This window comes from Amblyomma mixtum, chromosome 3 (genome assembly GCF_055824585.1).
Source record: "Amblyomma mixtum isolate Tamu chromosome 3, ASM5582458v1, whole genome shotgun sequence".
Lineage (NCBI taxonomy): Eukaryota > Metazoa > Arthropoda > Arachnida > Ixodida > Ixodidae > Amblyomma > Amblyomma mixtum.
Genome location: NC_143014.1, coordinates 236426069 through 236452167, shown reverse-complemented (window position 1 = coordinate 236452167; position 26099 = coordinate 236426069). Strand labels below are relative to the sequence as shown.

The 26099-nt window shown below is 47.1% G+C and overlaps 1 protein-coding gene across 1 annotated transcript in view; it reads right to left on the bottom strand.

Annotated features, from left to right (window-relative positions):
- LOC149354083 (nose resistant to fluoxetine protein 6-like) overlaps positions 1–26099 on the bottom strand; it is a 267897-nt gene that overhangs the window by 74290 nt on the left and 167508 nt on the right. Inside the window, exons 3-5 of the mRNA XM_089577449.1 lie at positions 21191–21305; positions 17053–17143; positions 8961–9064 (exon numbers count right to left, since the gene is read on the bottom strand). Of these exons, the coding sequence (XP_089433575.1) occupies positions 8961–9064; positions 17053–17143; positions 21191–21305 (310 nt within the window). The remainder of the gene's footprint in view (positions 1–8960; positions 9065–17052; positions 17144–21190; positions 21306–26099) is intronic.

The following is a 26099-nucleotide window of genomic DNA, read 5'->3' as shown; positions in this document are numbered from 1 at the left end:
CTCGTGTTTCAAGAGTCGAGCTCCCTTTTGCGGAATCCGAGAAGGCGCACTAAGGGACTATCATAAATTCGCTATTAAAGACGGTCTCGAGGTGGATTCCACGCGACATGGCATTACGATTCTTACTTTAACGCACCGCCTTTCGCTTGGCTGTGATGGCTCACCGTGCCACTGTGCTAGGGCGCCTTAACGGTTTCTTCGTCATGGTGATGCCTCTGATGGCATGTTTCCGGTGTACAGCACTCGTTCGGAAACATTTCTCAAGGTTTGTTCTCAACGCTGTAACAGAACACGAGACCAAAAAAAAACCGCCACATGTAAAGATCACGACAGGCCTGCCTTGAACACGCGAAAGGCTGCACTGCGAGGCGACGAATTACATCTCGCTGTATAACTGCTGGATTTAGTAGGGAGCGCGTGCGCGCCAAATACAGCCACATGAATACACAAGCAACGCAAACATGAGCGGCATACCTCCTAAGTCAAGCGGTTGCTGTCAACGTTCGCCTTTGCTCGCAAATGCACCTCTCCCGCGCCCCCTACCTGTATTTTTTCTTTCCCAGTTGCTGGGTAAAGTTTGCCCTCCTCTAAAAACACGATGAGTGCAAACCGGCTCTGTAAATTTTGTATTTTTCTCCGGCATACCTTTCCTTTATTCTATTCCGGCGTTGTTTAACCCCGAATTCGTCCTTCTAAAACGCAAAAGACCACCATTTTGGTTAAGTTGCTTGTGCGTATATTCCACATGACAGAAATAAAGTTGCTCAGCGCTGGGAGCACGTGCCAGCGCTTAGTATGCTAAATTCTCTTCAGCACTCTTGATGGCGCCGAAATCTACGGCAGCTCAACAGACAATAAAGAGCAAAGTCCACGCCACAATGTGCAATGTTGTATCGAGGGGACAGGGCTTGTGTCGTAGCAGTGGTATAATCTTCGTTTCAATAGTCCGTACGCATCGACGCGGGCTTGCGCTAGCGCGACCAGAACGCGGCAGAGAAAAAGATCTCTCCGTCCAGGTCTCTGAGGTGATCAAGCACTTCTGATCGTTTCGAGGTTTTCACAGCTTTCAGACGTTTTGCTCAGTTTAATCTTGGTCAGAACTTCAGGGCAATCCCCCAAGGTAGAGTAGATTTGTAATGAGGGAGTAATTACTCATATTGGCATCCACCCAAGGGCAGCCATACGGCTACAACATAAAGATATATACAGCTTTCTCAGAAACTTCGTAGTTATTTTGCTTTGTTCGCTTTGGAGGATGCCAATGAGTAATCACTCACCTGTTACAAATCTACAACACCTTGGGGATTCCCCTAAACATTTGACCAACGCAGTTCGAACTTCGTGTTACTGATCAATTCGCTCTCACCCTACCATAAGCTTGCCGCCCTGGTTAGCTCAGTTAGTAGAGTGACTGCTACGCTGAAGCCGTGGCCCCGTGTTCCAACCCCGGCCCAGAATGAATTTTTCTTTAACACCGAAGTTTCTGAGAAAGCTATATAGCTTTCCTTTGTAGCCGTATGGCGGCGCTTGGGTAGATGCCAATGAGTAGTTACTCCTTTATTAGAATTTAATGTTTTATTGCGTTAAGTACTGTCCCGTTGAACGCGACTGTATGAGCTGGTGCTCTCCTCTGAATTCCACTACCTCAGCAGCACGATTAGTTTGTTGGCATTGAGCAGAAATTTTTCATGCGGTGGCACTGTTATTGCGCGGTTGTGTATTAATACATTCCTTTCTTTTGAGATTTTTTCTTACACACTAAAACAAAGCACTGAGAAGCATGTTTCCCTACAGTGATACTAGTGCGGCAAAAACCACTCCCTAATGCAGCTTCACACATCTCGGAGTGAAATCTCCTTTGTCGCCTTTGTATGAATAGACATGGGTGTGGATAAAACTCGCTCACTTTCACGAGCCCACAACAGGATGTGGGTAGCCCAGAACAGCGGTAGCTGTTACAGCAACTTCCCCCGCCTATGCGTCGTCCGCCGTCCAGCGGCGTCAACACCGAGCGTCCGCGATCGCTCTACCTTCGTTCTCGTCGGCTGGGGTACGCGGTCGTAAGACTCCGCTAAACACCTCGAAATTACCCTCGGGAATACATCCGGAAACTCAGCGAGCCCTGCATCGCAGGTGTCAGTCGTACTAGACCCTTGCTGCCGACTTCAGTGGCAACGTCATGAAGCACGAACAATTCGCAGACGGCATAGCATCAGACGACTTCAAAGGGAACATGCGCTCGAGACGCTGCCCGCAAACACGCTGCCCGATCAGATCCGCTAGTCCCTGCCCATACCTTTCAGAAAGCATACAGCGCTCAGTGTAACAACCTGATAATATAAATAAGCGCTTTCCACGTACCTTTCCCGTGACGTTAACATTCCATTAATAGTTTCGCGATGCGGATAGCGCTAGTCACTCGTCGTACCCGTATGGCCCTAGAAGAGCTTCAAAAAAGATGCCCTCGTTTGTCTGCGCAGAAAACAATCAGAGCGAAGAAAAAATCTGCATTGTGTGAGCACATTTTGTAAAAATGCTGCTAAGTTGGCGCCACTTTCTCAGTGTTCGTGTGCAGGCCCAATGTCCCATTCTTTAGTAAACCCAAGAGCTCTTTTGCGCCACCGTTCACCAGGCACTGTACACGTGGTCACTGGCACCTTCTCCCCTTTACGCTTCATTTTTACCTTTTATTTCCCTTGCCTCGCGTCCCTTAAGCACTTTTGCGTGTCAGCCGCGCACGACAGGCCACGATATGCAAGGCCAAAAATAAGTCTGACGCTTTTCCAGGCCTTGTTTACGTGACCCAGACCATAATAATCAACCGGATTTTCTTTTCCCTTTTCCTTTTTAAGCGCCCTCGCTCTCTCGCCTGCTCTTCTTTTTCTATCTAGTTCATTCTCTCGTCGGCGGTGACGTGGTGGTGCAATAATAACGAATCGAGAAGCGACAAGGCCTGCCGGCAAAACCGCGAACGGCGGCGCACCTGTACACGTGGAGCCGACTTTTCACTTTTTCTCTCTATTCGCTTCATTTTATCCGTGTGTTGCTTCGTCGCAGTTCAGGCCATGGTCGAAAGCACGCGCGATCTCGAAACGAGGGAGAGGGCAAGAGGAGAAAGCAAACAAGAACAGGGAGCTCCAGTGTAAGTAGTTCTCGGTACCGGCTATTTTGGACTACCACGCGTCTTTAAGTAGACTGTCGATATCCCTCCCACCCTGTCTCTTCCCCTCTCTCACTCGCTCTTCCCGCGTGCCCTTCCTTTCTTTCCCTGATGCCTGGCTGGTGTTGTGCGGCGCGTGACACACACTGGCCGTGGCAGGGGCCGCACGCGCGGCTTCCCGGCTTGGAAGCCTCTCCCCCAAACCACCACCCCGAACAAGCCCCGGGCGGAGCGCACGAGGGGCGCGAAATGCGATCCGGCACGCCATCCCGCTCAGGCACGCACCGCGGGACGCGCCGCCGCTGGTCGTGTTCTCTCCTTGTTGTGCGACGGCGCATCAGGTGTTCTTGGCACTGCAGCGGTGCGCACTTTTGGGCTTCGTTTTTTCATCAGGAGCTTTTTTCTTTATCTTCACGTTCTCAAAGGCGCGTTTATATGTACCCAAGCTTTGTGATTGACTGCTTCGCTACTTACATCGCCCTATGTTAGTTGTTTTCCACTCTTTTTGAAGGAATAGGTTTTATGCATTTTCGTTTTACTTATTCTCTGTGAATCCGCGCACTACACTCATGATCCTTTAACACCTGTATACAGACTATGTTCCTGTTTTCCTGTTGGTATCACTAGCTCTAATAAGAGACGTTCTGTTTCGCGGCCGGCAGTCAGGGAGAAGCTACCTACAAAAACACTTTTTGCATATGTAGACCTCAATTTAGCTCCAGACCTCTTGTCTCCGGCAAAAACATGCCTACACAATTGATTGATTGATTGATTGATTGATTGATTGATTGATTGATTGATTGATTGATTGATTGATTGATTGATTGATTGGTACGAACATTAAGAAAATCACAACTTTGCACCATGTACTCACGTTCTCAAATGTCTTGAAAAATGGAATTGGGAAGTTTGTTGTGAGAGGGTTATGAAAATTCTCATTTATCTTTTAGCTGCCATGGCGGCTCAGTAGTTATGGCATTCGGCTCCTGGCCCGAAAGAGGAGAGTTCGATCCCTGCCGCGGCGGTCGAATTTTGATGGAGGCGAAATTTTAGGGGCCCGCATACTGTGCGATGTCAGTGCACGTTAAAGAACCCCAGTTGGTCGAAATTTTCGGAGCTCTTCACTACGGCGACTTTCATAGCCTGAGTAACTTTCGCACGTTAAACCCCGATAAACCAAACCAATCATTTATCTTTACTGAGTAGGGGAGTATACATTTCAAATCGTCAATACATTTCTGATGTGCGCATTCCTTAGCAGCGAATTCAAACGACCGGTACTCATGCAGGCTATCAGCAGTTCCCAGCCCCGGGCACCAGAGTGCACTCCTGTCAATTTTGAGTTCGTCATCGCAAACGCATGTTCCTTGCCCGAATCATTCGACACATGCTGCGGTGAGGTGCACATCCAAGGTAATAAGAGAGAACTGGAGGGGGCATTTAACCTCCGCCTTAAAGTTGTGACGGAATAGGGTTATTGGGTTAATGCCCATGTATGCGGAATTGACCACTCCCAACTTCACATTCATAGATCCCTGGGAGTCCTCATACTACTACTACTGGCGCAATGGTGGAGCCATTAAGCCATGCGCCACTGCCCTGCGATGGCAGGTGCTGCCACCGGTGGGGCTTGTGAGACGCACTTTGCTCTTTCCGAGCAACATCTCGCGGCCAGTCATTAATTTAGCTGCCACCTGCCACGGTTCACAGTTTGCTCAAAATCTGATGGACAGGTACTATGACGTCACAAGGTTACGTGAATTAGGTGACCCCCCTGCCCCATAGGACTCTTCTCGGGAGTTTTCGGAGATTTTTTTGCTCACGGCCAACTGCACCGATACGCGGCCGGGCGCCCCAGCCAGGCCGCTCGTGCAGTGTGCCGCGCGCGCGATAAGTTAGAGAAAGGACGCTACGGGCGCGTCGCTATGTCTATACAGTTTACTTCATGCTGTGTATATGATTGTGCGCAGCGGCCGCTCACGCGCAGTTATTTCCGACAGAGCCTGGACATTTGCGCGCGAGCAGCGCGAACTTTACTACTTTTGTAATTTGCAAACAGTGTACAGAGGTCTCCCCCTGTCCTTTCTTGCTATCGCTCCCCTCTATACTTCTCCTCGCTATCCTCCCCCTTTAACCTCCACCGGCGGCAGCTCGCGTGCTTAAGATATTAGCAATTGCTGCGGCCGGCAACATTATTTTCCTTCACTTTTCTTTCTTTTTTTAAAAAACATAAACCACTACAACCATCACTACGCCGACAACGACGCCGACTTTCCTGGGGCACGGGGCCATTAACGATATCTTGTTAATAAAGCCATGCGCTGACAACGCTCACCACCCTCCTGGGTTTGCAGAAGGACCTCGTTTGGAAAAATGCCCAAAGCGAAAGTTTCTAGCAGTGCTGTGACCGGGGTGCAGAAGTAGCTGTCGCGGTGTGACTAGGAGGGCCTTTGGGTAGGATTGGTCATGCAAATGTTGAGCACCTATTTTACAGAGAGCGCCGTTATGAAGAATGAGATTAACAAGTTTGCGGGGATGCGGTGGCCGCAGCTGGCGAAGGACAGGGTTAATTGGAGAGACATGGGAGAGGCCTTTGTCCTGCAGTGAGCCTAGTCAGGTTGATGATTATGATGACGATGCCTTTATGAAGGTGGTGATCCCATATTAATAATTTTCTTTTCTAGCCGTAAAGATCACTTACTAAGCAAAAAAAATGGGGATTGGGGTTCTTGAGCTACCTCAGGCACCCCTCGTGGGATCTGCGTGTGGAATGGGAGCGGTCTTGCCCTTTGTCCCCCTCCGATAGGAAGGCCTTTTGAGTACTGCTGTCAACCACCCTCCCTTCCGTTCTTCCCGTTCCGGCTTCACGTCCTGATTAGGCCACTCCCAATGACGTACTGGAGTGTTGTTTCGATGCGGCGCTGCACGCTGGAAATGGCGGGAGAAAGTGCCAAAGCCCCGGGCAAGGAGCGTAGTGTTTTCCTTCCATTACCCTGGCTTTTGCTAGGTGGCCGTGCGCACTGGTGGTGGACGCGTGAACCTGGTATGTTTACTCTATAGTTGCGGCTCGAACGGAGTTCTGTCGCACGCGTATGCGGCACTGATGCTGTAGAGTCGGGAGGGCGCGACATTTGTGGTTCTCCGTCCTTGTCGTCCATTGCCGGTGGTGAAGTGCGAAAAGCCATCGATATGCAACCTGAGTCGTCTAGATGGGCTCCACGCCTCCACCTTCCTCATCCGTGTTGTTACGAACGATTTAATCATTCGGTTCATCGAGCGCCCCCGATTTCTCTTAGCTCAGCGATCACGCCTGTTTAATATTTGCTTTCAGCGCACAGTTACGAGGGGCCCGCTTTGGGGCGCTTTAGCAGCTAGGGCTATGGGTTGTACTGAGATCTGGGGATTAGTGTAGTGTTTTTAACGCAGCTTATTTTGTAATAAGCATTTGTGCTTACGACTGCGCTTCACTTGCATTGAAGTGAAAGCATGCGCGCTGAACGCTTACTGTGTTTTCAGATTGCTGGCATGCATACGAATATAATGTTTGCCAAATGCACTTACACCTTCTTTTTTCATGCACGATGAAGGATGCAAGGACCAAAGAGCCAACTCTATGTTCATTATTCTTTCAAATATCAACTGCGCTTATATAAGGCTGCCGCACAAAACCAGTTGTTGCGTTTTGGACAATAATGGTGAGCCAACCGCAGAATATTGTAACATACTCTTGTGAATGGTCCAATCTTGCGATGCGTAGAAAAATCTTGCTTTTAAAGTTTATCCTGCGGTCGCACCGAGTAGTTACGATTGTCATAGAAAACCAGCGGGGTGCGCCTTCGTCTATAAATGGCAGCAAACTACAAGCGTCCCTAGTTCGAATTCGCAGATATATTGACTGTTGGAATCCTATTGAGATGGAATCCTATGAGATACGAAATAAGTGCGTTAAAAAAATTGGGCGTTGAAAATAATGCGCTTGTTCTGAATTTCCCGATATGTCTGCTAAATATAATTCGCCTTAGCAGCATCTAGGCACCACGGCGAGCCATCAAAGGACGGTACCGGTGCGGTAGAGCACCGAACACTGTGCACGGGATGCCATTCGAGAGAAGTCAGAAGCCGGCAGAGCGATATGAACAGTTAACCTGACGCTGCACGGAACAGACTCCGAGCAGCGTTGCAAACACAAGCACAAGTTATGAGAGACACAGAAGTTCTCACAAGGAGTTCCATGAAATGTTTAAACGTTAGGTGCACCTTCACGCAATAACCTAAAACTTGCAACGAAGTTTCCTTTCTTTTTTGCCGTTTGAACTGTTTTTATTGTGAAATGAAATTGTGCGTTTCAGATGTGAGAAAAGCCTCGTCCGAGTGCCAGCGATTGCCGTTAGCCGTTGGACCGCGTGCAATTAAGCGTACAGTAGCGGAAGACGGGTGCAAAGCTTCCTTCACGAAACAGACGTAGCCTACAGGCGGGGGTGGCCAGAATTGATGCCTTCTATTTGGAATGGTGCAGCTGGCTGTATAAGCATCCTGTCGAGTTCCATTAAGGACGATTATACTCTGCCGGCATTCGGCAAAACAGCACGCACGTAAAGTTGATGGCAGTTTCTCCAATGGCTGACTATGATCACGCGACTATACTGCCGGTGTATATCCAACCGGCGCACTCCAGCAGACGACGCCTGGAAGTGCGATCACACGGCAAGATATCAGATCTAACGCGTCTCTGAATGCAACGTAAAAGGTTTATGGTTTATGGAGGTTTAACGTCCCAAAGCGACTAAGACTATGAGGGACGCCGTATTGGAGGGTTCCGGATAATTTCGACCAACTGGGGTTCTTTAACGTGCACTGACATTGCACTGTACAGGGGCTCTAGAACTTTGCCTCCAACAAAATTCGACCACCGCGACCGGGTTCGAACCCACGTCTTTCGGGCCAGTAGCCCAACGTCTTAACCACTGAGCCACCGCGGTGGCTCCTTTGAGGTTACGAGCCGCCGTAGTGGCACAGGGGTTATGGCGCCCGGCTGCTGACCTGAAAGGCGCGGGTTAGATCGTGGTCACGGCGGTCGAATTTCGATGGAGGCGAAATTCTAGAGGCCCGTGTGCTGTGCGATGTCAGTGCACGTTAAAGAACCCCAGGTGGCCGAAACCACACGGAGCCCTCCATTACGGAGTTCCTCGTAGCCTTAATCACTTTGGGACGTTAATCCCCACGAAACCAAACCAAACCAAGCAACCTAAAAAGGTAACGCGCACAGAGGGTTATTCGTAACTGATTTGCGGGCTTGATACTGTTAGTTGTAAGTAAACGACCAGTATACTGTGCCGGCAAACGTTGGAATAGCCTGCAGGCATGGCATTCTTCCCACAATTCAACCTAAAAGGTAACACACTCCTATGGGGAAAAAAAATATTGATTGGTCCGGTTTTCTTTTTTGCACAAACAGAAAACTGAAAAATTCCTTTCAAGAATGGGTATTCGGACTGCTGTCTTCAGCGTCCTAAAACGCGGCATTAATCCATTACTCTGCAAAACGGAAGGAAGGATGCTCCATGTTTGTGCTGCTTTCCGTAGCTGTGCACTTCAGGTAACTACAGCTAGCCAATGACAGGACACTGCTGGCAATTTGTTCCTTGGGATATTTTGCCAGTTGCCAGCAATGTATCAACTTCCTGCAGTTAACATTAAGCGCAGTTCGCAGTTGCAGGTCATACCCGGCGCAACTGTACACTGAGCGCATGCCTTAGACTTTGTGTGCACTGAACGCTCGGAAATGAGCCAGGCCACTTACTTTCTGCCTCCGTTTCCTTCTTGTCGGGCTGTCGCATGGCCTTCTTGACGAGGTCCACTCCGGTCGAGGCTAACGCTATGACAGTCAGTATGCACAGCAACGTCCTGCGAAAAGGACATGGAGTTAGTTAAACGTATAAAAAATGATTTTGGGCAGAAATAGCACTTTAAGCTGTCACCTTTGGCGGCACCTAGCATGAAATGCAGCGTCTTCTTTCTTCTCTTCCTTACTCCCCACCCCACCCAGTGAACATGGAACGAGCCCTTCTACGCATGTAGAGTGATTCCAATGCTACAGTTATGTTTACTGCCGAACCACCGCCGTGACTCGGTGCCTTCGGCGTTCGCCTGCTGATCCCACGATGGCGGGATCGAACCTCAGCCGCGGCGCCGCATTTCAATGGAGAAAAAACGCATAGAACGCCCTTGTGCTGTGCGAGGTCAGTGCACGTTAAAGAGCGTCAGTTGGTCTAAATTAATTGCGAGCCCTCAACCATGGAGTCCCCCATATGCCGCTTCGCGATGGTAAACCCCACATGCCGCATATATTTATTGCCTTTCCATGTATTTTTTATGCGCCTTTCCATGGACACGCGACATTTGTTGCCTAATTCACGTAATATGTTCAGAAGTTTAGGCGATTACAGTTAGTATTTTTGGCAGGACAAAAAAAAAACGCTTTTTATGTGTTCTTGATTCCTCGCGCAATAACATAGTTCTTTCATTGCGCTGATTTTTCAATATAAACACTTTTTGTAAGCCATCCTCAGCCGTCAGAGACGTATTTCTTTTTCTACACAGTGGCTCACCATGACTTGGTACCACGAACTCAATCATTCAGTTCACCTGATAGAAGTTGGACACAAGCGCGATTACAAAACGAGGCTTCCGAAGAAACCTGGGCGCTTAATGTGGTTACAGTGCAACAAGCATAGCTGCCGAGAGGGATTTTATTGATTCATTGCTGCGGTATAAGCAGCATGCGTCATGGCATCAAATGTTACGTTACCATCCAGAGAACTTGCAGGTCTCTTGTCATTGTGTATTAAAATTTCGTCTATTTAACATAATAACAAACCGTTACGAAATAGCGGGTTTGTTTTCTTCTAAAAGCAAATGACGCTTGCCAGTCACTGAACGCTTCCCGGTTAAGGGAACCTGGTTAGAAACATAAAAAGAGTAAGGCGAACAGACGCGTAAACTACGCCGTTATTGAATTATTGACGCGAAACAATTTGAAAGCCCCTTGTTGTTTCCACAGTGGTGTCGAAGGTCCGATTGCTAAGCTGCGATTATCGCACGAGCCATCCGTGTGGACCTCGATGAGATAACGTTATACACTCTAGATATGAATCGAATAAGAAGGCTTACCCACGGTTAGCTACTGGTTGCTGTTTCAAGACTTCGAGGAACCAAAATGGGGAAACCGAGAAATCGAACACTCCACAGAGGACGCTAAACCTGCGCTGGTCAGTATCCGCTTACTACAACGAGGCTCTGGCACTCTTCTACGCATCTTTATGTAGTTTTCTCTAATGTCATTGCAAACGCGCCTAAGATAGTGGATGGCTGGCTTAATGATAAGCGTAAATCATGACATGTTCACACGAGCCTGTGATCCTGAAAAGGAGGTCGAGGAAATGCAGCATTCATCAAAAAGCTCCAACTTTCCTGTGGGTCGATCAGACAAAAAGCTGCACTGCAAGCCTCTGAAGTCAGAGGCCAAATTTGAGGTCCGCATTTTTCTTATTATTGCGTAGTGTACGCGTAAGTGAATGTGCGTTCAGTTGGTTCAACTTGCATGTTAAAAATAAAATTGATGCGCTCACTTTTACAGATCGCACTTATTTAGCAGCAGCACCCTAACTCCGATATGTTATCCGGTATTCACCTCTTCACTGATGTATTTACCCTGATTTCTTGGGGACTCCGCTAAAATTATCGTTTTCTTTTATTTCTAATTCGGTGGCCACTGAAGGAGGTTTGGTTTGGTTTATGGGGTTTAACGTCCCAAAGCGACTCAGGTTATGAGAGACGCCGTAGCTAAGGGCTCCGGAAATTTCGACCACCTGGGGTTCTTTAACGTGCACTGACATCACACAGTACACGGGCCTATAGAATTTTTCCTCCAAAGAAATTAAACCGCCGCGGCCGGGATCGAACCCGCGTCTTTCGGGTCAGCAGCCGAGCCCCATAACCACTGAGCCACCGCGGCGGTTCACTGAAGGAGGCTATTCAGAACAAAAAATGTGAAAATAGGCGCGTGTCTTCAATTTCAGAGTAGTGAATCAAGCTATAGTCGCTCTAGGAATCGTAAATCGTCTTCTGATTGATTTTTTATGTCTGTGTGGATCAACGAGGCTGACATTACACGAGGCTTATTGTTAACGAAGGAAGAACTGTGCAGCCGACGGATGTGAACAACAGCTCACTGCTTTTTAATTCCGAAAGCGAAATGCCACCGGGAAGCTTTTGTGGGCTTCTTTCACCTTTTTTCTTTATTTATCATCGCTGCCACGCGGTCTTAAGATATTGTCTTAGTCGCTCGCAACGCTACGAGATGTTCTGGAACGGCCATGATCCGGTGCCACAGCTTTTAATATGCTCGGGATTGCTCGTGGCATTGCAGCCGCGATATCTTGAAAGTTGGCTGTCATCTTAAAACTGAGTGCGGCCGTGAGCGATGACTGCTCTCATCGCGACGACCGCCGAATGCGCCGGCTGCTACGGCCACCGTTGAGTTGTTTTCTGATTGCAATTTTGTTTTTTTATTGTTTTCTGACTGCGCCAATATACATTGCTTTTAAATTAGACCAACTTAACACGACCAAGGGTCCAGTTCACAAGGGTTGAGTGGGGAGGGAAGGAGCCTCAGTATGGTAGCCAATGTTTCTACAAGAGGACTTGTCTTTGTCTGCACAGACGTCCCTTGCAATCACGTACAAACCCAACTACCTTTTCCTATAGGACGCAAGCGACGCGCTGAAGAGTTAACCAAGCAGCAAGTGAGGTTCGGTACTCGTGTCTTAGCAATTTGTGATTTGTGCATATATATCACAGTGCAGCATAGCTAGTCCAACGAAAGCGCCAAACAATACGTAGGAGATGGCGTTGATGGGCCCCCTGTATATATTACATCGTGATCTCTATTCTGGGCTCCCGATGGCGATTATTACTGCCAGCCAATTTGTTGGTACTGGAGTGGAATGTGGAGGAAGTGCCAGAACACCAGGGGCCGGCTCGCCACCACACCTTGCAAGTTGTTTGCGCCAGGGACTTCTACTATCGCAACAGTCCAGTGTAGAGCCGCCTAAGGTGCCGGCTCATCACGGAGCGATTACTAGCAGTATTGGGAATCGCGCTCCTGAGTAGCGGGAGCCAGTTGCGTTTTCAGCTGGAGCCGATGAAACTATGGAAGTGAGCATAGGTATCTACTTTGACACTCAAGCTTCCTCTCTTAAATCCAGCGTCAGCGGCCGCACGTTACTGCTTTGCTCAAGAGCAAACCTCCTTACTACGGTATTTCTCATGACTAAGGTCAGTTAGTAGGTGTGTGGAACGCGCTACGAATACGCTCTAAGTCGTCTGGTAGCGCTACGAGCTACGCCGCTATCCCCGTGTGTGTGCACTGTCCAGTTACTTGTGCGCTATGTATAAACACAGTGCGACACTCCTAGTTCCTTCTTTTCAGGACAAAGGTTCACCCAGTGCACTGGCTGCTTCTCGCACTTTCTTGTCAGCTTCGTTTCGCACGTCCGTCACCTACACACACAATATGATCGTCGCTGCATGCCGAAACTCTGTAGTGATGAAAGGCCGCGTTCGATGCAACATGTTTAATTCCCTGTTTGCGCCTGCTGAGCAAGTAACTGACATAGCCTAAAACTGTATGAGCGAAAAATGAATACATCACGTCTCACCTCGCTTGTTCTGTATTTTGTCTTCTGTTCTGATTCTTCGAAAGTCAGCAAATGCAAGTGATTTCTTTTCTTTAATGCTCATTGTTATTCTCATGCAAAATGTTTCTTGGATGCTTCAGTGTCCCGTATACCCTTTTTTTTCTGGTGTTGTCTGCTTAATGCCACTAAATGGTCAATCAGAAACATATCGGTCTCTCTGCTCTATTGATCACTACATGATATGTCACTTCTCGTGATCAGCGCCAAATAAACCTGTGGCCTGTTCGCCGACACACTTGCCTGTGTGACGTGCAAACATTTATTGCCCTCCCCCCTTCCCCATTCACAGTGAAAAGCGCAAATTTAAAGTGTGGTCAACGCTCTTATTGCAAAGAAAAATTACGAGGAACTTTAGCGGCTAAAGTGGTGAAAGGCGAAAGCCTGAGTGCTGCATTCTGCTACGCCATTGTTCACTGTACATATTGTTGGTGCATTAATTAACTGCCAATTAATGACGCTTAAGCTTCGCCTTTAGGAGTGGAACGCGACAGCGTGTTGTAGCGCTGCCACGGAGTCCAAGGAACGCCACCACCCGTTCGCCGCGATGCGTTGCCCTTTGAACGCAACGCTTTTTGAGGAAAGGAAATGGGGCTGTAATTCTCTGTCATCTCGGTGGACACGTGAGCCGCACCGTACAGGAAGGGAGGAAGTGTGAGTCAAAGAAGAAAGAGGGGCCGCAATGAAGAAAATGAAAATTGTATTTGAGGAAAGGAAATTACGCAGTAACTGTTTCACATATCTCAGTAGACACTAGTCGAAAATTGTTTTTTGAGGAAAGGAAGTTGCGCAGTAACTGCCTCACATATTTCGGTGGACACCCGTCAAAATTCGCGCGCGGTGACGTCACGACAATTTGGACCAATCTGAAAGGCGGACAAATACGCCTTGCTCGTCGGTAAATTGGTTTTTGAGGAAAGGAAATGTATCTGACTCTGATATCTCGGTGGACACCTGAACGTCACCGTAACGGGAAGGGAGGAAGATGGGAGTGAACGAAGACACCGTATTCACTAGACGCACCTTTGTTCATTCCAAACCATCGAGCTGGCATGGCGGAGTGGTAGCGTGCTCGGCTCGCACTCCGGAGACCGGGGTTTGATTCCCAAGCTCGGCCAATTTCCTGCTCGGTTTTATTTATTTATCTGGTCTGACTAGAAAGGTTAATTTGACTGATTGGTTAGGTAAGCAATTGACTAAACTCAGTCAAACTTACTTGGAGCATCACTATACGATCCCTTTAATTGGTTGCATGGTTAGTAGCCAAGGTACAGTTATAACCCCGTTTGAAATTCGCGCACTGTGACGTCACGACCGTTTCGACCAATTGAAAATCGTGACATTTCTGTCGACAGCTCCTGCTTACAACGATGAGACATTAAAGGCTTCCGCCTTAAAAAAAGGCGGGACAAGCGCTTGCATCCCCAGCCTCTCAAAACGACACTAAAGACTACTACATTCAGTGTTTTTCTTTTCAATAAAAATCAATTATGTGGTCCTTTCGGCTATGCTCACGTTTGTACGGCATGAAAAGGCGCAGTTATTGCTGAGATACTTCGATTTGAGAATTATCCCACCCCTCCAGTCAAATGCGTGACCTCAAAAACAAAAAAGACTCCACGACCACGTTTGGAAGCGAATGAATATGTAGCATGGCCTCGGGGATACGTGCGCAGTAAATTGTCATGACGTACAGTACCTCAATTCGCTTGCGAAAACGGCCGGTGTTGGCGAGACCTGCATTTCATTATTTGAACTTTTCTGGCTTACAGTAGAGCCTTCGACAATCGAAAGCCGCGATCTATCGATACAGGACAACTTCAATTTCTCCTCAGTGTACCTTTAACCGACAAACGATGACCTACTTATGCCATCGAAAAAAAAAAACCCGAACAAGCTACAGACGCAGACTTAAGTCGTGTTCTTACCTTTGCAGTGCACAGGCTCGTGACATCTTTATGATGCGAATTTTGCAATGCGAATGATGTTTACAAATGCCCAAGATGATGCCGCCGCAGTGGCTCAGTGGCTATGGTGCTCGGCTGCTGGCCCAAAAGACGCGGGTTTGATCCCGGCCGCGGCGGCTAGAATTTCTTTGGAGGAGAAATTCTAGAGGCCCGTGTGCTGTGCGATGTCAGTGCACGTTAAAGAACCCCAGGTGGTCGAAATTTCCGGAGCCCTTCACTACGGCGTCTCTCATAGCCTTGGTCGCTTTGGGACGTTAAACCCCACAAAACCAAAAACAAAACCAAATGCCCAAGATGAATATCTAGAGATAGGGAATCATAGACCTGATAGGATGTTATGAGCAGAACAACTTCATGCTAAGCCTATGCAACGTCTAAGCCTTTGCCTTCAAGAAGCCCATGGTTTTCAATACTCTTGGTACTCTTCCCGCGGCTTTAAAACGGCATGAATTGCTAACACTTCCACTGTGAAACTGAAACCTCTGCAGTATAGGACTAACAAATTAGTTTTGAACGCCGAATGAAGTCCCATTTATTATTCCTGTCCGAAATTACACCTTGAAACTCCTGTTTTCGTTCTGTTCCAATGCATCGTTAAAAACTGTGTGTATCACCAGAATGTGTTCGAGTGTGTCCGGCCAACTTGGCTAGCTAACCAATTTTTCTAAAAATGTGAGGTTCAGCGCTTCACTGGGTCCACACGCTTCAAGTGACCTACTCCTAGAAGCTATACTTGCCAGTTAGAGTGTGATCAGCTTGTACAATGAGGTGAAAAAGTCTGCATACCATGGGAGGCAGTATGTAGAAGTGTTCAGTGTTGAACTTCTTTCACGGCTTTCGTGCTGCTTGACCTTTTATTACTGCCATTACTTTAGTTGGTAACATTATTGCGCATATTACTGACGCAAACGGTGACAGCTATATTCTGTAAGTGCACAGCGAAATGAAGGTGCGCTTTGGTTTTCTTGTGGCTGCCTTAGGTACTATGTAATGCATGCGAGAGGCCCGATCCACAACAGAAGCCCTCCTCAAGTCATATGTAAGGCATCTGCAGTAGAAAAAGCGCTGCGGTGGCTCAGTAGCTGATCATGATCGCGGTTCGAATCCCGTCCGCGGCGGCCGTATTTCGACGGAGGTGAAATACAAAAAAACAACACCATGTGCTATGTGATGTGAACACGAGCTAAAAATCCAAGGTTGTCTAAAGTAATCCGGAGCCCTCCTCAGACTACGGGGTGTCACACAAGCCCGTGTGCCGCTTCTGGACATTAAACCCCACAGTTAAATATCAACGTTAGCCGTCGAATGTTCCAGATGTCTTAATCCCGTCCTGAACGCGCTCGCTTATGGATGGGATACCTAACGTTGTTGGAGGCGCAGGAAGTTTCCTAATAGCTAATGTTATTATCTTTATCGTTGTATCTTTATTGTTTTTTTGTTTGTTTTGTGCACAGTGTCAGCTGCATGACAATGTATACTTTGCAACTGTATGCCCTCTACAAAAATGCCCTCAACGGGCACTGTAGGTACCTGAATAAATGAATAAATAAAAATGTTCCTAAGGCATGACGACATCTGAAGCCACATAGAGGCAAAGCTGTTTATTGAGTTCTACACGCACTAGGTCTGAGTAGTGCCACATGGCAAAGCATTGTTCAACAACAAACTACAAGCGGAGTAATAAACGTTAACTTTATAGTGCACCCCCCCGCCCTTTTTATATTTGGCTGTTTAATTTTTAATTCAGCTGTGGAATTCTGTTTCGCCACGCGAGCACCTTTCCGCGGAAACAGTCGACAAAGATGTTATCGACTACTGAAGGGTGTGCAAAAAGCGCGGCTATGCTGTGAACATACATGTTCATAAATGCCTCTGCGCCTATTGTGGGCTTCGTCTTTGCAAAAAGAAATAATCCTAATCGACAGAAGGCAGATAGTGTCAGCGCGGAGTTAGAAAACGCGCACGTACACAATGGAAAAGGCCCGGTGTGCATTACGAAAAGAGGATTACGCACTAAACCGTTTCAAAGAAGACTCCCGTGAAAGTGGCTGCAACATATTCAAATGCTGCTGGCGTTCTTCCTTTTTTTTTATCCTCTTTCTTCACAGCAGTGAACTTCTCCTTTCCGGTCGCAAGAAGCGATAAGAAAGACGGTATATGCGACACTTACACAATGGCCGTCTGGTCCGGGTTGAGCTTCGCGTTCTCGTCCTTCACTTCACAATTGGAAACCTTGACTTCGAACTCTGCAGACTTGACGACTGCAATTAAAGAAACAACAGACATTCATGAATCAAACGACACTACACGGGGCCAAATTAAGGCATTAAACGTAAACCGAGGCGTCGTGGACGAAGTTGCTCCCAAAGGCGTGCCTGTGAAGCACTGGTTTCGTGTTACCAATTAAAAATTCCGAAAGATCCCTAGTATGTCTTTGTTTCTGTTTATTTTTTTAAAAGCACATCACGCTGAGGGGTTTTTAGAAAGGCGCGACGTTCAACCTTTTGTTTTAAGTGGCATAGCGAACGCGGTAAACTGAGGCGCGTTTGGGCCGACACAGCTTCAAAGTATCGTTTTCTCACTTCGGAACAACAGGAAGCGAACCTCGAAGGCGCGTTCCATGCTTATCTTCTTTTTCTCTGTACTAAGAAGCGGTCTGCAATTATTTTTGAAAAAAATCTACGGCATGCTATTGCGACACCACGTCCTGCAAGCCGAGATGCCTTCCTTGTTTTTAGCAATGTTCAAGGCCCAGTGTTAGCTAATGAAAAAAAAACGGTAACTATGAAGTAACATCTTGAGGAATTCGCACAGCAGAAAAAGCGGCGACTTGGACAAGAAACGGCTGGATGTCCGCTGTCTCGCAACTAAACTTTATCTGAGCAGACAAAAAAATATACACATTTCCCAAACACTAACAAAACAAGACCCAGAAAAATCGCTCTGTACGAATTAAGGGCTTGTAGTGCCTTGCGCACTCAAAAATGGTTGTCGCGAGATAAAGGTTGTTTATTACGAGACCTTTTCAGCCAAACCAATCATATTTGGCGTCTCGGAAATCAGTCGCCGAGAACCCTAATATCTTAATCAGTCTGCCAAACAATAGAAGGGGGTCCTGTAACTGGTGTCGACCTATGGAAATCTCCGCAATTATTATATTTCTTTCCAAAAATTTTCCTAGAACTTTTCATTTCAGTGATGTCAGCACTCAGTTTCCTTATTTTCTGTGTCAGGAGGGTAACTGAGCAGCACAGCTAGCCCCTTGACTAACAGCAATTTCTCTCCTCTAGGAGAAAGTAATTGATGAGCACCAAAGAAGAATTGAACACTGCAACTTTTTCCTCTTCAGTCCTTAGCGACCATCGTGAAACACGTAGAAAAAAAAGTCGCCCGCAAGTATTCGAAAAGAATTTGGGCACTGGAAAGCACGAGCTACGCTACCATGCACAGTCAGTCAGTTACAAGTGCAGTGATGTTCCTTTCAGAATGTTCTAGGTATGAAAAAAGGCCCAAAGAGGAAAGCGAATCGTCACAAGCTTCCATGGTATTTTTAACATTTAGCTAAAAAATTGTGCAACATTTTTTGCATTGAATATAATTTTGGGCAAATGCAAAGATCTCGTTCAGGGCAAGGCGCCAACTCGGCTCCATATGCGACATAAGGGAGAAAATGGCACAATCGGTACCAGCGCGGTTTTTCAAGGATCCTCTAAAATTATTTCGAGCTAAGGCCGGTAATATAATAAGTCCTCAATGTCCCCTACCATCATGCAGTCACCTTGCTGATAGGACATTCCCACTGTCATTGCTTGGCTGTTCGATAAAAGGTACCGCTTATATGTGACATAGTTTACGCTGCTATCAATTAGATTGCCTGTAAACATGAATATAACGAAAAGATGAGAGCTTTATCTCAAGTTTCAGTTCGATAGTTAGTCTGACATTGAAATGACCTTCGGACTAAGCGATTTCATAGCAACAGCCTTAGCTCAGATGTCTAAGCATAATTTGACTACGGCCAATGCGACAGTGTTCCCAACATTCCATTCCCCAAATTTGGCCCACCCCAAACCCTCAAAGATTGGAGGTCGTTGATTTGGACCAAAATCGATATCCAGGATAATTTGACTATGGCCCAAAACGATGGTTACTTCAAATTTGGCATTGGCTATTTCCGAATTTGGCTCACCCCTACCACCTAAATCTGACCTGCTCGGATTTAGACCTAAACTGAAGGGCAATTTGACTATAGCCAACACGATGGTGACCTTCAAATTTAGCCCACCACCCAAATTTGACCTGCTAGCAATTGAACTAAAACCGATATGCAGGCTAATTTGATTGTGGGCAGTGCAATGATGACCTTCAAATTTGGCCCTTGCCATTTCAAATTCAGGCCACTGTCACCCCTGAATTTTTTCCTTTCTCGGAGTTCGGTCGAAATCGATATCAGGGTTAATTTGACTATGACCAACTCGATGGTAAACTCCAAATTTGACACAGGCTAACTAACCCGGCCTAATTGGTTAAAACTTGCAATTGAGTGCTTATTCTGAGTGCACATATCAGCCGCAAAAACAAGTCAAGCCAAGATAAAAACAAAAAAATCATAGTAAAGCAAGCAAAAAGCTATGATTCGACCATCGGTGTAACGGAGGTAAACCATGGTCATTTTTTTTTTCGTTGTCCTGTACATGAACTGTCAGCCGCAAAAGTCTGCGGTTGCGGAGCGATGCAAAACTGCGTTGCTACGCCATCTGATGGCGCAAGGCGTGGTGTCGAGGCTCACTGGCGGCACAGCCACGCCAGACGTGTCGTGCGCCTTTACGCCACGCTTTTTGAGGGCGGATGGTACATAAATGCAGTTGTGCTTCGCTCCGAAATCGTATCGCACATCCCGCAGAGTTTTCCTACTGACTCTAAACGGATTTACCGCATTGTACGCATGTACCGCGCTGGACGCATACGCAGCACTTTTCCGCTGATGAATTTTGCACGACGCAGATGCGTCCCTGGTATGCAATAAACTGTGCCCGGTCACCTTAATCGCATCTTGTAGGGTCAGCAGAGCTTCCTTTCGGCGGCGTTGACAGCCTCAATTTTATTATTTTTATTACTCGAAGATACGGTGTTCAGCTGCTCTAAGAATCGACAATTTAAGCAGTAAATACGCTATTCACGTTGAACTAACACTAGTTTGAGTTGTGAATGTCACTTATGGAAATTAAGTTCATGCTAGTCTTTTCCATGCTTTTTTCATTACTCCTGTTAAAAAGCGCATCCTGTTAAGATGCGCATTCGTTAAGAATCGAAATTATATATTAAAATAACGCAAAGAAAAGTGTAAGGGATCTTCCAACCTTTGAGGGTAGAAAAGTGCCCAAAATGGCAAAGCTTTAGGTCAACTGAAGAAATTTTTGGTTCTGCCGAAGTTTATTAGAGCTTTATACCCTGATATCGCGTATCTGAAAGAGCTGCCTCTCTGCTGTTTCCAAGCGTTTGCTTTTTCACTGTTGTTTTTGTTTAGAGCCGCACGCAGTACGCCAGAACTATGATCACAAAAGTGCACTGTCGGGTGTAAAAAAGGTTGTGTATGACACTCGCGGTTACATCGCTCGCTGCTCTTGCGGCGCCTTTTGGTGTTTACGCCAACCTGAAGCGCTATGCATCAAAACGAGTGAAATGGAATGCCTCTCGATAAAAACGGTAACTTCCTAGTCTGTCTATACAGTAGGCATTGCTGCAAAGTGGCGCGGCATTCAACTCAAACCGAAGCGCTAGTGTTGTACACCACTTTTACTCTGGACAGTACATCCTCGGGCTTCGCACAGGCGAGCTGAGTTCCACGCGCATTGGTCCGCATATATGCTCTTACGTCACCGGCCTGAAACACCTCTCGGCAGTAGCGACGCTATACACGCTGGCGCGCAACAGGGTAAGCCTTAAAGACGGGCCAATGCCAAGCACCGCGGCGCGCCGCACGACACGCCGCAGCACCCGTCAAAGGGCACTGCCGCAGCCGCCGTCGACGGCGACCCCTGGGAAAACGTGTACGCAGCGGGAGCCGCACGATACGCTTCGATCCTATACATTCGTAATGTAGGTAGCACGCGTCGAAAGCTGGCGTTGCATTTGCATGAAGCTCACGCGGTTGCATTGCAGAAGCCAAGGCGGGCAGTGCCATCTAGGGTTGCCCGGCGAGAGGGCGCCTCGGTCGAAGCGGAGGGTCGCGCCACCCCGCCGGCGCGAACGACAACTGGGATGCTGCGCAACGGCGACGCCACTGTAAGAGCACCAGATGAACTTACGGCTGGCGGCGATGGTCTCGACGTCCTCCCGAGAACAGGTGGAAGGCACGCACACTCCGTAGCGGTACACCAGGAAGTAGAAGAAGTGCATCTTTTCCGCTATCTCGCCGGTGACCTGAGAGTTGGGAGAGGCAATGCAGATGGTATTACCGATCGAAGTACGAATCGATGTTGCAGGGAAAAGAGCTTTCGGATTGGGTCCCTGGTGTTCACACGAAAAGCTTCCTTGACACTTCAGTGATGTGTCGGAAAAGAAGCAGCAAGAGAGGCATGTTTACAACACTGTGCTCATGAGGCTGTTTTGCTTGAGCGCTTTGCTGTGGTTTCATCTGTACTCTGACTGTCCCAACGCTAGTCAGCTCTCGTTCGTTGGTTATGACTGTGTGTACTTTTCCCGAAATCGTAGCCATTCTACGTCGGAAGGTTAAGAAGGTAGTGGAAGGATTCTGCAGTATTGTGTGATCAGTGACAGTTTCAAGGCGGAAGCCTTTAATGTCTCATCGTTGTAAGCAGCAGTTGTCGACAGAAATGTCACGCTTTTCAATTGGTCGAAACGGTCGTGACATCACAGTGCGCGAATTTCAAACAGGGCCAATTGTCTTTGGCTAGTAACCATGCAACCAATTGAAGGGATCGTATAGTGATGCTCCAAGTAAGTGGGACTGAGCATAGTTAATTGCTTAATTACTCGATCAGCCTAATTAACTCTTCTAGTCAGGCCATATAAATAAATAAAACCGAGCAGGAAATTGGTCGAGCTCGGGAATCGAACCCCGGTCTTCGGCGTGCGAGACGAGCATGTTATCCACTCCGCCATGCCAGCTCGATGGTTTGGAATGAACAAAGGCGCGTCTAGTGAATACGGTGTCTTCGCTCACTCCCATCCTCCTCCCTTCCCTTCCGGCGAGATTTAGGTGTCCACCGAGATATGAGAGACAGATGCACTTCCTTTCCTCAAAAACCAATTTACCGACGAGAGAGGCGTAGAACCGAATGGGCAATGGCGTTCTATGGATTCCCTGACAGAGTTGCAAGACGCTGTCGCGTTCCACTCTTAGAGGCGAAGCATAACATCTTAGCCACACATCAGTGACCACACATTAGGTCAGAAAAGTGCCCCCCCCCCCGAATTTTGACGGGTGTCCACCGAGATATGTGAGACAGTTACTGCGTAATTTCCTTTCCTCAAATACAATTTTCATTTTCATCATTACGGCCCTCTTTGTCTTCTTTCACTCCCACTTCCTCCCTTCCTCTACGATGCGGTTCAGGTGTCTACCGAGATGACAGAGAATTACTGCGCCATTTCCTTTCCTCAAAAAGCGTTGCGTTCAAAGGGCAAGGCATCGCGCCGAACGGGTGGTGGCGTTCTGTGGACTCCCTGGCAGCGCTACAACACGCTGTCGCGTTCCACTCCTAAAAGCGAAGCTTAAGCGTCATTAATCAGGAGTTAATTAGTATTCAGGCATTAATAAGTAATTAACCATTCATTAGTGATTTGTCATCACTTAGTAATTAGTACTCAATTATATGTGACGCCACAAGTGCCACAGAAGCAGCGAAAGTGGTGCGGAAAACGCGTTCGCCTTTACGCAGTTTAGAGTCAAAGTGCCCCTGAATTTTTTTTTTAACTGTCTGTTAAATCTGTGGACTTGAACACCGACCCCACCGCTAGTTCTCCAGCTTCAAGAAGCACTACAGCACAAGCCAATATGCTTTTTTCCCATTATAAACTTATACCTGAAACAACTGGGGAAAAATGCAGCCCCTTGACAGCTTGACTGGCCAACAAGCTCTGTCGTTTTGGCAACAACCAACTAAAGTAAGCATAGAACTGGCCGTCACACGCAAGATGTTTTGAGTACAATACCTGAATGTCAGGGCAGGAAAACAAAAAAATGTCCGTGTAAGTTAGGTTAAGAATAATTAAAAATGGCAGAGTGTACATGATCTAACCGCAGCTCTCCAGAATGGGGGCGACTCTTAAGGATAACCGCGACTTCCGAAAATCTTGTCGAATAATATGCTTTTGATGTAATAGTGTCAAATATCGTAGGTTGGTACTTAAAGAGATTGCAGCAGAGTTTGTAGAACGAGGACAAAGAAAGGAACGTAAGACCGACGAGGACAAAGCTGCGTAGGTTATGTAAATTTAACAATTATGCGATATCTACCAAACAGATCCAGATTATGTGATGCATGTAAGTATTATAGATGTGGCAAACATATCGTAGTTTCAATTAAATTTAACAGTTAATTGTATTCAGAAACCAACATCCTGAGTCAGTTTGTTTTAAAGAAATAATAGATGCGTTACTTTCAGGCTCTATTGAGAAATATCACGACACAATGGCATTTGAAATAGCGCGCTCTTTATGTAATACACGCATTGAATACGATTTTTTTCCATAGAGTAGAAAACTTGTTTTTCGTCCTGAATACTACTGTACCCTAGTTCTGTTTTCATTTATTGGCGTGAATTTGCGACCGACCATCTTTCCAGCAATGAGATTGTATTAGAACATTTTAGAGTCGTACGTGAGATGCTGCTTCAAGCAAAAAAAAATGTATAATTGTATAATGTATAATGTAATCAGTTATGCAGCTGCATTACCACAAGTCACTGGCCTGTAAGACGACCTTTTGTCGTGAGACCTGAATCTTTCCCGGGGTCCAGCTTTTCTGTTATGTCTCTTTCTCCCCTGCTTTTCTTCCCCTGTCTTTCTTCCCGTGCTTACGGCAACGAACTGAATGCTCGTTTGGGGGATCCAAAGTGTTTTTCTTTATTTTCTTTCTCTCTGTATCACTGTATATGACCTCGAGGCTCTAACACAATATCAATTGTATTAAGGGGAGAAGATGGGACGCTTCGTTTTCAGCTATTTCTAACTGTCTGAGACCAGCCAGCATGTAGTCGGCTTAGAGACGAACGAAATGAGCCCATTCCTTTCGTGGCGACTTCAAGGCTTGATGTTTAGAAGAACTCAGCGACCGCACAGCTTATATTTTTGTACCCTATATAAGGAAGAATTTTCAGTGCGGAATTTTATGCAGTGAGGGTACGGTATGGTATGGTGCTGTAGCGTCTGGTATGGTATGGTATGGTATGGTATGGTATGGTATGGTATGGTATGGTATGGTATGGTATGGTATGGTATCGTATGGTATGGTATGGTATGGTATGGAATGGTATGGTATGGTATGGTATGGTATGGTATGTTATGGTATGGTATGGTATGGTATGGTACGGTATTGTACGGTATGGTACGGTATGGTACGGTATGGTATGGTATGGTATGGTATGGTATGGTATGGTATGGTATGGTATGGTATGGTATGGTATGGTTACCGATGTTTAACGTATCAAAGCGGTAGGTGGACTATTAGAATGCCGTAATGGAGGGCTCCGGACTAAGGCGCCGCGACCCGCTCGCGAAAACGTTGTGCCCTCGTCACCAAGGGTAACTCGTTGTATTGGATGAGGAAAGAGAAGCGATCTTGCGTCAACAGTTGCGCGAAAATTGAACAAGGATATGAAACTTTCACATACACAGTGGATGATAAAAATGAAAAGTGTTTCAGTGTCATCTTATGAAAACGTTGCAGAGTATCATAGGAAGTCGCCCGGGATGCAACTCCAGGCGTGGTTGATACGCCTCGTTTTTCAGCCTTTGTAATTAGCTTCAGTGCCTGGATTGGCAACAGCTATAGCGTGCATAATCTTGTGCAAAAAACTTCGCAGCTATGCATGTCGCATAAAACTGGGCAGCACCTTCAACAACAAGAGGTCTCACACAGCATTCCCTTAACCCTTTTTTTAAAACGAGCCTCCAAGTAGATTCTCTCTTGAGATACAAAGAAAGGGGGAAGCAAGACACAAATGAGTCCCAGCTCGTTGCGCACTGTGATTTCAGACGGCTCAGTGCATACGTCATCGTACTTCCAGTGACGTATAGGGCAGCGTCACATTCCCTACCAAGGTCGCCTTTTCAGTGAGGAGCTCTTTGAGATTCAATGATTCAGTGGGCCCTCCGCTCGCAGTCCCAGCGCCCTTGCACGCCAGTGTCCCGCTCCGCATGCGCGGCTCATTTGCCTCGCTGAGCAATGCGAAAAACAGGCCTTGAAACTTTATTTCTTGTTATTTTTCAACCTCGCTCACTGACATGAACAACAGGCGTCTTTTGCTAGAAGCTTAAGCTCTTAGTTCGGAAGCCATCAAGTGCTCTCTTAGCCTCGTGAACATGACACTGCGCTCTTTGACCTTTGGTTCCTTGCTATCTTTATTTGTTTTTCAGTTTCCACTTCCCGTCTTCTCTGCCTCATTTCCTTCCCTGCATATTTTTCTACTTTTTTTTTGTTTTGCGTGAAGTGATTGGGCCTCAGAGTCCGGCCAAGAGCGAACCGTTCCTTTCGGGCGACAATCATCTTCAGTCACATTCCAAGCGGCACGCTTCGCCGCCGAGCGCTGCTGGGCTGCGGCGAAACTTAACGTCGCCCATTGCTCCAAATGCGGCGACACTCTGGGAGCTTTCCTCTTTCCTCCTTCGCTTGTTTTTTTCTTCTTTGTGCTTTTCCGAGGGGGAAAGAATGAGGAACGATGCTGAGCGATGAGCACGACGTTTCTCACTGGAGCGTTGCAGCCGCGAGCGCCTCGCTGTCGCTGTAGTAAAAAAAATTAAAAAAAAGGAAAAGAAATTGCGCGGGGAAGAACGCATGCAAACGAGATGCGCATTTTTTTGCGCATGCCGCGTTTCCGCTTTCCTTTATATTTTCATTCTATTTGTATGCTTTAATTTTTTTTTGACGCGTCTAGCTCCTCTCACGCACGGCATATCGCGATGCTTCATGCCTCCACCCTCCCCTTCCTCTCGCTTACCCCCTGTCAACGGTCGCATAATGCCGGGTGCCC